At 40.8% G+C, this 13,726-nt stretch overlaps 1 protein-coding gene across 3 annotated transcripts in view; it reads right to left on the bottom strand.

Moving 5' to 3' along the window:
• The window catches only part of lamb2l (laminin, beta 2-like), a 54,709-nt gene that overhangs the window by 7,081 nt on the left and 33,902 nt on the right, over positions 1–13,726 (bottom strand). For all 3 annotated transcript variants that reach the window (XM_007571299.2, XM_007571298.2, XM_016681368.1), the window contains 15 exons: positions 12,211–12,290; positions 11,903–12,059; positions 10,463–10,603; positions 10,136–10,297; positions 9,591–9,712; positions 7,851–7,971; positions 7,017–7,209; positions 6,790–6,933; positions 5,634–5,865; positions 5,374–5,537; positions 3,892–4,116; positions 2,360–2,574; positions 2,166–2,262; positions 1,141–1,513; positions 882–1,066 (listed from right to left, as the gene is read on the bottom strand). In XM_007571299.2, the coding sequence (XP_007571361.1) occupies positions 882–1,066; positions 1,141–1,513; positions 2,166–2,262; positions 2,360–2,574; positions 3,892–4,116; positions 5,374–5,537; positions 5,634–5,865; positions 6,790–6,933; positions 7,017–7,209; positions 7,851–7,971; positions 9,591–9,712; positions 10,136–10,297; positions 10,463–10,603; positions 11,903–12,059; positions 12,211–12,290 (2,611 nt within the window). The remainder of the gene's footprint in view (positions 1–881; positions 1,067–1,140; positions 1,514–2,165; positions 2,263–2,359; positions 2,575–3,891; positions 4,117–5,373; positions 5,538–5,633; positions 5,866–6,789; positions 6,934–7,016; positions 7,210–7,850; positions 7,972–9,590; positions 9,713–10,135; positions 10,298–10,462; positions 10,604–11,902; positions 12,060–12,210; positions 12,291–13,726) is intronic.

The following is a 13,726-nucleotide window of genomic DNA, read 5'->3' as shown; positions in this document are numbered from 1 at the left end:
GGGAAAGACAAGAAAACATGTGGCTACGCAAGTCACAATAACTTTTGTTGGATGAGAAATGGTCCCATGATAAATGATTATTTTATCAATAAATTATTTTATTATTTTATGACCAAGTGTTTCTTTGACAATGGCATGAAACACCAATACAGTTTAATTTAATAAAGAACTCTTAACACTGGAACTGGAAGATAATTTAAATATGCAAAATAAAACACCACTAAAGACAGTAAATAAAATGGAAATAAAAGCCACATATAACCAAAACCATAGATAAAATGGATAATAATATCTTTTTAAACAAAACAGATATTATTTAAATTGATTGTTAATTGATTAATTGCTTGTTGCAAAAGGCTTACATGTGGTTCATTAAAGCAAACACGTGCTACTGATCATTCAGGAAGCAGCTACCAGAAAATATTATTCCATATGTACACTCAGCCTGTTGCAAAGACCCATTCAGTTTTGGGTTTTGCTACCAAACTCAATGAGCAGGATGGTAATCTAGCTGAATCAATCTCTAAAGCTCTCTTTGCTCTTAGCATTTTAGATGCATCAAGTCTCCATAGCAACCAGTAGACCCCATTAGCCTGTTAACTGCCTGTTAAAGAGGAGTAGCAGGAGAAGCTTTTCACATCCCAACCATCAAACATAAATGATATGAATTACAAACCAACTGGGGTTGGTGTGAAACAAAGGAAGAATATGAGGAGAAGTGCTTCATTTTCACTGTAAAGTATGCTATAAAACTGAAAGTGTTTTATGGCAATATTTTAGGGACTACTACACATGACTACCAGGGGGTTGCCATCATTACACTTCATGCCATAATGATGGCATGAAGTGTAATGTTTCTTTTAAGATTTGCCGGTTGATACCTAAAAATCCTGAGGTGAGGTACTTGTCCAGCAGCTCCTGTTTGAGAGCCAGCGTAGCATTGACGTCCATCAGCTCTTTCTCCAGGTCAGTCAGAGTGCGTCTCAAGACCTCATCCGCCTCTTTAGTTTTGTTTGTGTCTTGGTCAATTCCCGTCAGACGTGAGTTAATGAGAACGATCTCAGGTCTGAAACACATTTTTGGCATTTAGAGAACTGCAGGTGAGTGAGAGTCAGTAGATAAGTAGCTTTAGTTGCCCACCTGAGGTCATCAATGCTCTGTCCAATCAGCTGGTGGATCCGTTCCGTGTCCCCCGTATCAATCAGGTCTCGCACCTGGTTCAGCTTCTGCTCAAGCTCCGTGATGCGGTTCATCCCGTCTCCGGGCGTGATCCCGCTCTCCAGGATCTTCTGGACGGCATACTGGATGTGTTCCAAGTCTCTTCTGATCTGGCACAAGTGATCATCTGCTTGATAGAAGCACTGATGACAGGGGACACAGTTGGGGAAGACGCCCGTGAAGCCGCGCGCGCACTCATCGCACCGGACCCCCGCCATCCCGTCCTTGCACTCACACTGCCCCGTCACTCGGTTACACTGGCGTGTCTGTGAGCCCAGCGGGTGACAGCCGCACTCTGGAAGGAAGCAGAGAGAAATATGATGGTAATGAAAGCATTTTAAGCTCATCAGCGTCATCAGCGGCGCACCGATTGCTGTTCCCTCAGCCAATTCCAATGAAAATTTTCAGGGTGAAAACTTGACGTTTCAAATATTTTTTCAAAGAGCATGCACCAAATTGCTTCAATTTCTATAAAAGAAATTGGAACGGCAGCATTATTTAATTTCCAGGAGTAACACAGAGAATATAAATTCTCTATGGTGCAGGTCCTGATTGATGCAGGGGACACAAAACAGATCCACCAGCTGATTGGACAGAGGATCGATGACCTCAGACGGGCAACTGAAGCTACTTATCTACTGACTCTCACTCATCCGCAGTTCTTTGCAGTACATTTTTAATTGAAATGCAGTTCATATTACCTCAAGTTGTTATAAAAATGCCATATATGCCAAACATGACTTAAAAGAAATTTGACTTTGCAATTCAAAGGCTTGTAATTGGACTTCTATCTCTTTAAGAAGCTCCTGTTCTTTCCAACACCTCGCCTTCATCACGTCGTCACAGGAACGTTTCCCCATTAAGCATTTGTCAAAGCTCTGGGTTGAGCAGTAGCTCACATGACGAGCTCTGCAGATGCAGGTGTCTCCTTCTGTTTTCTGACTTACCTCTACACTCCACCTGTGGGTCGCCCCAGTGGTGCTCTCGGCACTCAGTGCACCGTTGTCCTCCGAAGCCGGGCCAACACGGACACTGGCCTGTGAACTGCAGAGGTAATGGAAACATGCATGTCTTCGTGAGGTTTTTCAAACATTTCAATTTTTTTTAATTTTTATTTTTAGATGCTTTTGCTCTTCCTCACCATGTTGCACCAATCCCCCTCAGAATGTCGCTGGTCACAGTTGCACGGCTGGCAGCCTTCTGGCTGACCGTAATTCCAGTGGTTGGGGGCACACTGGTCACAGTTGTTGCCCATCACAGACGCCCTACAAGGGCAGGCCCCGGTGTAGTGGTCACAGAGACACTGTCCCTCACTGCATGCTGACACCACAGTGCCAGCAGTCACACAGGTGCACCCTGGGTAAAGGCAATGGATAGATAAGGAGAAGATCTTGGAGTCTAGTATTTTCCACAGATGCAGGCTGTTTTTATGAGCAAGCAGAAATTTAATTAACTTGAAAATACATTTTTAGGAGATCATAACCGTGTGTGTGTGTGTGTGTGTGTGTGTGTGTGTGTGAGAGAGTTTCTTTTTCTTCCCCATTTATGCCAACATGAATCTTTTGACTGGATGATATTTTGGAAATGTGAAAGTTTCAGAAAGATTCAGCAATCTGGCTACATGAGCTAAAGGTTTACGTGGCCAGTGATCTCGGCAGTTTTCCTTGGATGATGAGAAGGGGCCAAGTATTCAATTACATTCAAAAATATTTTATCAATCCCACAGGAAAATTAAATTTTCTGTGACGTTTACGATTGCTTATTTAATTAGAGTTCATCACAAAAATTTATTTTTAAAATACCAATGGAAAGATGCAAAAAACCTGGATAGCAGTAATAAGAAGTCCCTGACTGTTGATCACCATATCGAAGCTGGTATCTAGCTCAATATTTTTTATATGCTAACATTCTTCTTGCTAAGTTATGCCTCTGTTGGAGGAGTGGATGTGTGTTTGCTTCCATCTACCAGGTCTAAGCAGATCGTTCAGGATTGTGGTGGTAAGTGCTTTGTTTAAACTATATGTGGCGCAGGAAACTGAACTCTGACTATAGCCTTCTGATTGGCTGACAACTCCTTTGTCGACAGACCCACCGCCTACACATAAAAAGTCTTTTATGCATCCAGGAGTCTCTATATCTATACAGATTGCTTCTTATGTGTTTATAAAATGAAAATTAAATTCACCTCTGGCCATTTGCTTTAAAACCAGAGACAGACTTAGCTTCCTTTAAACCATGGTAACAAATCTTAAGATTGCAGTATATAACTTTTACAAAAAATTTGTTCTTATATATTTGTTAAAAATGTCATTTTATTGTATTAGCATAGTACGAGATATCTGTGAAAAAAGAAAGTGCTCCTCTGCTTTCTCTCAGTTCTCCCAATACTAACTGCAGACAAACACCGCTGAGCCAGAAATAACCAATCAGAGCCAGGAGAGGGTCTTGGCGCTGTCAATCAAGCTTGTGATCGAGAGTGGTGCATTTGTGCAGATTGCAATAGCAGCACTGGGAGGAGGAGACAGATATATTAAAAAAATTATCTGTCTCATAGCATCACAAAATTAGCGACATATTTGAGCAAATATGTAAAAAAAAAAAGCTTTTCTAAAAATTACATGCTACTTTAAAGAAACAGCATCAATTTTATCATTATCATATTTCATCACTCACGTCTGCAGTCCCTGATCAAAGCGTTGCCGAAGTATCCTTCCTCACACCGGGAACAGGACGGCCCGTCCGTGTGGTACAGGCACCTGAGGCACTGCCCAGTCCTGGGGTCACATGACCCCGGATCCTGGGGGTCGATGTTATCATTGCATTCACAGCGAAGACACTGTCCACCGGGCTGCTCTGGGTTGCCGTAGTAACCTGGAGCACACTGATCGCAGCGAGGACCTTGGACGGGAATAGATGGTCATGGTAGGGTGGTTAATATTTAGTAAAGCAACATTAAATATTTTTTATGCGTTTCTATGATATGCAAAGCTAACAGCCAGGCTACCGGGGATATTTCTGCCATGTTGAAATCATTTTTAACATCAATTCTTTTAACTGCGGACTACAGCAGGGACGATACAAACAGCTGATAATGCCACAAAATTCAAATTCATAAAACCTAAAGATTTTATTTGCATATCTCAAAAAGAATGTTTTGTCACTTCAAAACCAAAACCCTCAATGTATTTTATTAGTGTTTAATGTAACAAATCAACACAAAGCAGAGCAGAAATGTGAAATGGAAGGAAAATGATACTGGTTTAATTGCAACTATCAGACCCACAACACACAGGATCCAACTTGGAAATCGATCCAAAGGAAATTAAGTCAGATGATGTACTCAGCAATTCAAACAGATTAAATCAAGTGGTTAGCGGGGCCTCACAGACCTCTAGTCACTCCCTGCGACTGTAGTTTGTTTTAAGCTACGCTGCAATTTGATGGTAATATCATGAGTGAGACAGGAAGTGAAACAGAATGGCAAAGTAAAACACATCCGCTTTGGTGAGAATACAAACTGAAGTCATTCACTTGCAAAAAACGGATCATTTTTCGCAAGGGTTGCGTTCCAAAAAGAACCCGTGATAAACGAAATCTGTGAAGTAGTTACCTTTATTTTTTGCAATTATTATACAGCATAATGAAATACTCTACATTGAAACCAAAAGAACAAAACCTGTTTTCAGGTCAGCGGATGTGCGTGTTCATCAATCGGGCCTTAATGTGATCCGGAGTCATGTCATGTCATTAAAGCGTCTCCTCCAAGCTGTTTTGCGAGATTCACAGCTTTATCTACAGCAGACTGATGGATTTCGTCAACCGAGCCTCCGGTCGGGCTTTACACTGCCTCTGGCTACAGTTTTTTCCAGCAGACAATCAAAGTTTCAGTTTCCGTCTCCTGAATGGCCAAGCTGTGTTGCGCATAGTTAAATGCGTTATTAAATAACGTTATTGGCACACAGGTAGAGAAGAAGCACAGAGACTGTTTAGCCAATCAGGACGCAGAACACAATGCACTGTGAAAAAAAACTGCACAAAAAAATCCGCAAAGCAGCGAGACTGTGAAAGGTGAACCACGTTACAGCGAGGGATCACTGTACTTATAAAAACAATGAAAGAGTAAAACAGCAGGATCATGATAACATTCCAGCTCACCTGTATAGCCTGGTTTGCAGTTACATATGATCTGATCGGAGGTGTGGTCAGTTTGACAAGAATGGCCGTTAAAGTGGTTGGAACCAGGGTTTCCAGGGCAGGGGCAGGGGTGACAGTGATCCCCCGATCCGAGCACTGGGTTGCCATAGAAACCTTCCACACAGCTGTGGAGAACGAAGAGAGATATTTATGCATCTGGAAACAGACCTGCAGTAAAGCAACAAAAGGCAATGTGGAAGATCCCCCTGTCCCCCCCCCACCGTTCACAGAGGTGTCCCGCTGTGTTGTCCCTGCAGCCTCTGCACTCTCCTGTCCGGGGGTCACAGAGGTCGGCGTGGCCATTACACTGACAAGGGCTGCAGCTGGGGAAGCCCCACTGGCCCGGTTGGCAGTCGGAGCACTGGCGCCCAGTGGCTCCCTGCCTGCACGGACACTGACCTGTAACCGGGTCACACTGGTGGCTGAAGGAGCCCTCTGGGTGGCAATCACAGGCTGAAAAAGAGAGTGGAGAGGTCAGTTATGCCTCTTGTCACTTTAAATCCTGCTGCTGCTGCTGCTGCTGCTGCTGGCCACGCCCCCAACTTAACAGTTACACTTGTACCTGAAAATGGCTGCAAACCGATGCGCAATAATACACTGTACACCTCCTGCACAACCACTGCACAATGCAACAATGGTTTCTAGATGGCAAGTCAACAACAAAACACTAGTCTGTTCCAGCAGCCATTGTGCAGTGGATACTGTGGTACAGTATACTTTAACCAGCTGCTGACCAAACGTGATGGAGCTCTTTGGATGGCTAGGTGACGGGCAGAGCTTTTTGAACTGCCTTAAAGGTCACACACCAAAAAAACATTAATATTGCAAAAAACTAGCTGGGTGTTTTTTTTTTTTTAAGTGCTTTAGCTGTTTTTAGTGGTAAAGACCCAAGGGGAAACACAAAATTGCGGATTTTGCACAATACATCTCATTTAATGTCTTCCTGTTAACCTTCAGTATTTCTGCTTTGAACCGAACAAACTGTTTCAACAACAGTGATGACCTTCTTTTCCAAGAAGTAAAGAGAGATTACTAAGAGGTTTTATTTTCAAAACTACGTCTCTGTTGGTTTCAGAATGAGGGACAAAAATTCTAATTTCTCTTATCCACTTGTGTACTAGTTACTCAAGTGGTTTATTGTATCCAATTTAATATATTGAAGCAGATACCAAGGCCTTTCCTTCAGACTAAATAGTACTCTGTGTATAGAGAAAATTACAGGAAAAATTATATGATTGTTCATGCCAAAGTGCCTCCCTTTCAAAATGTTCCAGAGGATTAGCGATAAAAGCCTTCTCTACTAAAATATTATAAATAATTATGTCTAATCATCAACCACAACTGAAGACAGTCCTCAGGCTCCAAGAACAGACTCACCATTGCAGCCGTTCACTCCGAAGCCGTAGGTTCCTGGGGCGCACTGGTCACACTGCCGCCCAATGACGTTAGCTTTACAGCGGCACTGACCTCCGACCTTATCGCACTCGCCGCTGATGGAACCCTGAGGGTCGCACTGACAGGCTGCATGCAACAGACAAATACATTCATGTTCTGCTTTGGATCTGCATCTGCTCAGTCTACGTCTGGTTAGTGTGTCTGCTTACCCAGGGCCCCATCGTGAATGTTGGCTGAGATGCCGCAGATGAGTTTGGAGCACATCTCAGCCAGCGCTGGCATCGGCGTGATCATAAAGGAATCCAGGCACATGTAGCGGATCATGTCCTCCCGGTGCTGCTCTGAGTCCGGGTCGCTGCCATGGAAACCAGGAAGCTCGGTGTACTTGGGGATCAATACCAGCTAAATGAGTAAATGAAAACAGCAGAGTTTACAGAATTACAAGGATTCTGGGAATGAAAAGATGATTCAACAATCTAACCATCAGCAGCAAATTCAAGCTTTTTTTCTCTTAAATATTAAGTTGGACAAAGCGTTTTTGAATTATCTTAAGAAAAAGAATTTCTTGTGATACAGCACACTTTTTTATACCTAAGTATGCAAAAATGCATAACTTAATTGAAATAAACTTTTAAAGAAAAGAGATTCATGATAACAGACATCACAAAATAAATTGTGATGTCAAGGAAACATCCTGACTAAAAATGGTAACCCAAACTCACATTTTAAGAAATGATTACTGAAAGTGAAAACTTAAAATTCCAAATCACCTTAAAGTCAGAATTTGCATCTTTCTACCACTAGGGGGAGATCAAGATGAATGTCTCAGCGTACTGAGACATGCATCTTGCACCTGGTGCCCTTGCTCCCGCTATCAGTCACACAAAGTTCACTCAACAAAAACTTCTTTATAGCAATATCGACCAGATTCAATAAAAAAAATAAAATAAAAAATCTGTATTTGGAGCACCAATAAACCAGTTTAAAGGCCGCATGCCTGCCTGTGAACAATGAGGAGAGCTGGTTTATGGTTTCTTACTTACTGAGTCAATCAGGATGAAAGCGGTAAGGTGTCTGTAAGCGACTCCGTGTCGCTGGAACCTGATTGCTATCACGTAGCGGTTACTGGGCTCAAAACAAAATGGCCTGGACATCAGGATGTATCTGGAAGAATACATTACAGTCAGTACTCAGGTAGTTATTAACACTGCAATAGAGTCTGAGCTTGAATAGAAACTGATTTACAAGCCATCATTTATTAATATTTATTTAATTAGGAACGTGAATAATAAGAAATACAGTAAACAACCATATACATGAGAGTTTCTGTCTGCACAGCTTCTCTTTACAGTCAATGCTGGGGGGCGGGGCAAATGCAAAGTAATGTAAATGAACAGCTTCTGTTAACACCCAAAGTTACTGATCAGATTTCATGAGAATTTTTTTGAAACTTTGAAGTCTGTTTTCTCACTGGTCTTGTTTGCAGGAATACTGAAATTACCATATCTTCATTTTATTATTTTCATGTGTTTGACATAATTATAAAACTTAGAATCCAGACTTTCAAAATATGTAAATAACTCCAAATCCTCCAGTGAGACTTGCTTGCTGTATTTTGTTGTGGCCTGTCACACATTCATATAACCAATAGGAGAAAATCATTAGGTGCACATAGAAAGCATATTATTATCTTGAAACTTGTATTTCAGGAAGAAAAACATGCAGTGAAAATGTGCACAAAATGTCCCAAGAGGCCTGCAGTACCTGTGGAGGAGCTGCAAAGAGCCACAGTTTAGGAGGGAGAATCTGTCCACAGCACAATAGTCAGTTTTGTACTTAACAAATCTGGGATTTATGGAAGCGTGTCAAGAGAAAATGTATAAGAAATTCAACTTGCAGATAGCCGCATGTAGAAAACACAAAAAACACATGGGAGATCAGACTATTTTTTTGTCTGAATGCAAGTCTTTCAGGTTCATTTGGCTTGCTAACTAAATAATTTGTTTGGAGCTAAAAGTTTGGCTGGTAAACTAAATATTTGGTTTGGTAACTAAATATTTGGCTTGCTAGCAAAAGATGTAGCTTAAAGCTAAATAATTAGTTGGTCATCCTAAACCTCCCCTTAGTTTGTAAACTAAATATTTATAAATATTTAACTGGATATTTGACTAGCTAATTAAATAACTGCTCACTAAATAACTAACTAAATATCTAGTTGGTGGTGAGCTTTTTGAAGAGTTTTAGACATAAAAATTTAACATAAAACCAAATTTAAAAAACACAAAGAAAAGTTTTAGTGTTCATGCAAATATTTATCATGACCTGCAAGCAAAACATGAATTAGCTCAGCCATTTAACACACAAAGAAGAACCACTGGGAGTTGCACTTTTTGTTGCTTTTGGCCCTGTATATCAACATAAAACACCAAACAGAATCAGGCTCCTATAGAACCCAGGCAAACTCAATGAACCTTGCCCAGAGTTGAAAAGTTGCCTATAGAGTAAAACCTTTCAGTCAGATTACACCTTCATCTGTTTGTTCTGCAATTTTTCCACAACCTGCACCACAGCAGTCTTCCTGTATCTGATTCTTACAAATACTCTGCAGTTTGTTTGCCCACCTGCATCTCACAGCGCGTACAAGCCTGGGCAGATTTAAGTGACAACAGTGATGCAATTTTTTCCCCCCTCCTTGCTGTTTCAACAAACATCCAGACGCTCCTCTCTCAGACGTACACACACTCAGAGACATTCTGGTCTGCACGCAAACAACCATGATGTACCTGTTGCGGTGCAGCAGGGTTTCAGTGTAGAGCTGTTCGGCCGGAAGAAGGTTTCCACACCGGAGACTTGAGGGCAGCTCAACAGAGGTGATGCTGACTACAGCCTCCCAGTCCTCTGTGGACTGCATCAGGACACAGTGAGACGACACGTTCACTGGAAATGCAGCTGTCACAAGCTGCATTCCCATTAACCATAAAATTGCGCAAATTGAAAATACAAAAATAAATTTGCTTAATGGACACGAGTCATGTGATCAACAGCCAGATGTTACTACTGTCAGAAACAACAAATACAACAGGAAGTAGGTCTATGGCTGACAGATGATAAGCATTAGTGCCATTGCTGAATTATAAATATATCTCATGTGACAGTTAACATCAGTCACTGCCATGATTTTTAATGACTTGATGAGTGAACAAACTTATTCACACATTTTTTTTAATGTCATGGAAACACAATTGGAAAGTCAACATTAGCAGAAAATAGACAAAAATTTTTGCACATTTGTAATGGAAACGCAGCTACTGTCTACACCTAAACACACCTCAGGCTCGTAGCGAATCATGACTTCGTACTCCATGGCGTAGGGGATGTTGTCGATGGTGAACACCAAGCCGGCGCCATCTTTGACGCGAGCAAAACCGGGACCGGTCCAGGTGGTGATGTGGCTGGGAGCGTGCTCTCTGTGGACCGTCGTGACATCCGGCTGAGTGAGAAGAAGATGTGTCACCCACACAGGAAGCTATAACTCACTTTGTTATCCCAAAGTGGTATTATTTCTCTTCCAATAGATAATTATGTACTCATTTGTGTTTGTCTATCTACCGAGCAAAACCTTCAATAAAGGTTTAACAGTGAGTCAGAATCCTACTGTCTGCTGAAGCTGCCGGATGCGTCTCAGCGCTGCCTGAGACTGCTGCAGGCTTGAAATGCGCCGGTGTCGCCGATGCCTCCTCGCCTGGTTGCTGAGCTGCTGAATGCAGTCATCTGCTGCCTGTGGACGGACCTGGCCCTGAGGACGAGATGGAAAAAATAAGTGCCATGTGGGAGATTTGAGCTCAAACTTGTTTTTATTTATTGAAGCTGAAGTTTCACAGCTTTTACTAAAGATGTTAGTGAAAACTGAGGAGAAAAGTTGTTGCTGTGTTGTCAAATATTTAGCTGATCTATTCATTTTGAAGATTATATATACACATCTGTCCATCAAATGATTCCTATTCAATTCTACCTTTGTTCTTCTGATACCATACTGCTCAGGTCTCGTAAGTAAGACGTTGTAATTTATCGACTTTATTATGTCATTGAATATTTCAATTGTAAGCTGTTTTTGTTCCAATGAAGCAACGGATGAATTTGGTTTAAATCCATATTGAGCTAAAGTGAGTATTTTATTTTATGTAAAGAAAAAAATTACGAAGTCTGTCATTAGTTTTTATAGAATTTTTGAAAATTGCAGGAGTAATGAGACAGGTGTAATATAATTGTGGAGAGGTGTTTGTTCCCACACTTATGCAATGGAACGACTTTGGTCATTTTCTTTTTCTCTTTTTTTAAACAGTACCCACTGGGAATGATAAATTGCAAATGAACATCAGTGGTTTAGTAATTCCAAAGATTACTCTTTTTACAATAGTCATGTCAATATCCTCACAGTCGGTTGAAGTTTTGTTTTAACACACTGAAACAATTGGGAGAATTTCTTTCTCTCCGCTGCTGCTAGAAATAATGTTGATAAATGTAAGAGAGCTAAAAAAAAAAGAGCATTTAGTCTGATTTAATGTCAGGCAGGTAACGGATTTTGTTTTAATTAATATATAGTGCCAACTGTATCTGCTGCATGTTTCTAAATCTTTACTGAACATGTTTATTTTTCCTCCAGGAGAAAAGCAGGATATGAAATTGTCACGCTTCACTTTGTGCCTCGCACTATTGCCTTTCTCAGGACATTCCAAAGTCACTGAACTCAGTTCTTCTCACATTCCTGCTGCAGAGATGTTGCAACTGTGGACTGTCAGAGCTTGGCTTCTAGGACTTCATGTAAGATTAAAAAAAAAGACAAAGGAATGTGTAAAAGCAGTTACAGAGGTGAGAAAGGATAAAGAATGTAATATGAGACTAGAATAGCTACGGAAAAGTGTGATTCTGGTTATCATTGTCTCTCAATTTAACTTTAGTACCCAAACAGATGGACAGACAAATCAGCTGGTGACCTGGTCATCAGATCGGAGTTTTTTTCTCACAAAGAAAACCTTTTAGTATCCCAGTCACTGTCTCCACAGTGCAGGGACTGTGGTGATGCTGCTGAGCTCACCGGCAGTGAGGGGTCGGTGGGTGAGCGTCCAGCAGCTTCTTCAGCCTCGTATTTGTAGTAGTCGAGCGGAGCACAGAAATACCCAGGCTGCACCTCCGAACACTGTCGACCAATGAAATGCCTCCTGCAGTCGCACTGCCCACTATCCATCATGCATCTTATTGCAACAGGAAGAGAAAAATGTAAAAATATTCTGGTTAGCGTAAATTCTGACAACTAAACCTCTATGCACCAGGCCATGGGGTTAATGTTATAGACACATGCTTTCTAAATTCACATTCAGATGATGTTTTATCCATAAGATCAACCTGTTGTTGTACGCTCCACCGAAGTCGCACTCACAAGGTCTGCAGCCACCCAGGTCATTACTGAGACCCCAGTATTCAGGCTGCAGAGACAGAAAACACTTTAATCCATGATGCACTGGGTTACATCAGGTAATTGATTATTAGTGATGTTCCAATACCTGTTTTTTTCCAGACCGATTACAAGAACAAATACTTCAGTATATGTACTTGCTGATTCCAAGTACCGGAACCAAGTAGCTAAAAAGTTGGTATTTATACTTTACACACAATAACTTTTGGAAACAAAGTCATTTTTATTAACAGGAGGTCTCTTCTTCTTTTTAAGCCCATAGTCCCTGTGATTTTAACAAATCATAAATAGACCATACATACAGATTGTTTAGTCTTCAAATGATTTATAAAATTGCTTAATTATTTTTTCCAACTGCTTAAATTCGATCTGAAATTCAAACATGGTCGAGGCAAATGATTTGCCTCGTGGTTGGGCTCATGCTTCTGTAGTTTGTGTAATAAACCTAAAATATATACACGAAGAGACCCATATGAGAATATGCAGTTTAAAATCTGTGCTGTGTTAATCTACTTACTGTAGTTTAAACAGAAAGAAAGTAAAATGCAGATGTTCCTTAGACCAACAAGCACAGTGCACTGCAGGCACACGCAACCCTGCCCTGCTTCGCTCCGATCAACCACACATCCCAGATGGTTTGCACCTGACTCACCCTGCGGTTACAACAAGTGACGAGATGGAGTTGGAAGACGCTAAACAAAAGCTAAAAATGAGAGAAGTTACACTTCTTACTAAAATTATGGACTAAAAATTAAAGCAATACAAGCTTTTCAAAATAATATGTTGGATTTACTTCAGACTCAGGCCTGTAATTAATATTAATTAGTCGGGTCAGATCAGGCCTGGACAAATCTAAACTCTAGTTTTCGCCTCTTGTTTACTATCCTCTGTCTTTACATTGAAATTTAACTTCTCCCTTCTTCTCCTGTTTTTTCTTTTTTTTTTCTTTTTGGAGGATCAGCAAATAACTTCTTGGTGTATTACCACCACCACCTGGTATGAAAGTGTGGCTTAGACTTTGAGTTGCACCGCTTTCCAACCCAGGAGGAAAATCCAGCAGAACAGTGGTACCAGTTTGGAGAATCGACATCAAGGTTGAGTACTAGTAATTACATCACTAGTAATTATCACTACGGTTTAGGGCTGTTGTAAACGAATATTTTAGTAATCGAGTAATCTATCGATTATTCTTACGAGGAATCGAGTAATCTATCGATTATTCTTACGATTAATCGAGTAATCGGATAAAAAAAAATTATAAAATGAAATATTGGTAAATCTGGCATAATACCGGTGTTACTATCAGATATCAATATCAGTCCAATTTTTCATATTTGAGCATCCCTAACAGTTGCTTTTTTGTAGTTTAGAAAACTAACCTGTATTGTTACAGGTTCACTTTCTAAGTTAACCAGAAGAAAAGTTATAGAAAAATCTGAAATTATA

The sequence above is a fragment of the Poecilia formosa genome, unplaced genomic scaffold (genome assembly GCF_000485575.1).
Source record: "Poecilia formosa unplaced genomic scaffold, Poecilia_formosa-5.1.2 Scaffold278, whole genome shotgun sequence".
NCBI lineage: Eukaryota > Metazoa > Chordata > Actinopteri > Cyprinodontiformes > Poeciliidae > Poecilia > Poecilia formosa.
The sequence above is the reverse complement of the archived record's forward strand: the minus strand, read 5'-3'. Positions and strand labels throughout refer to the sequence as shown.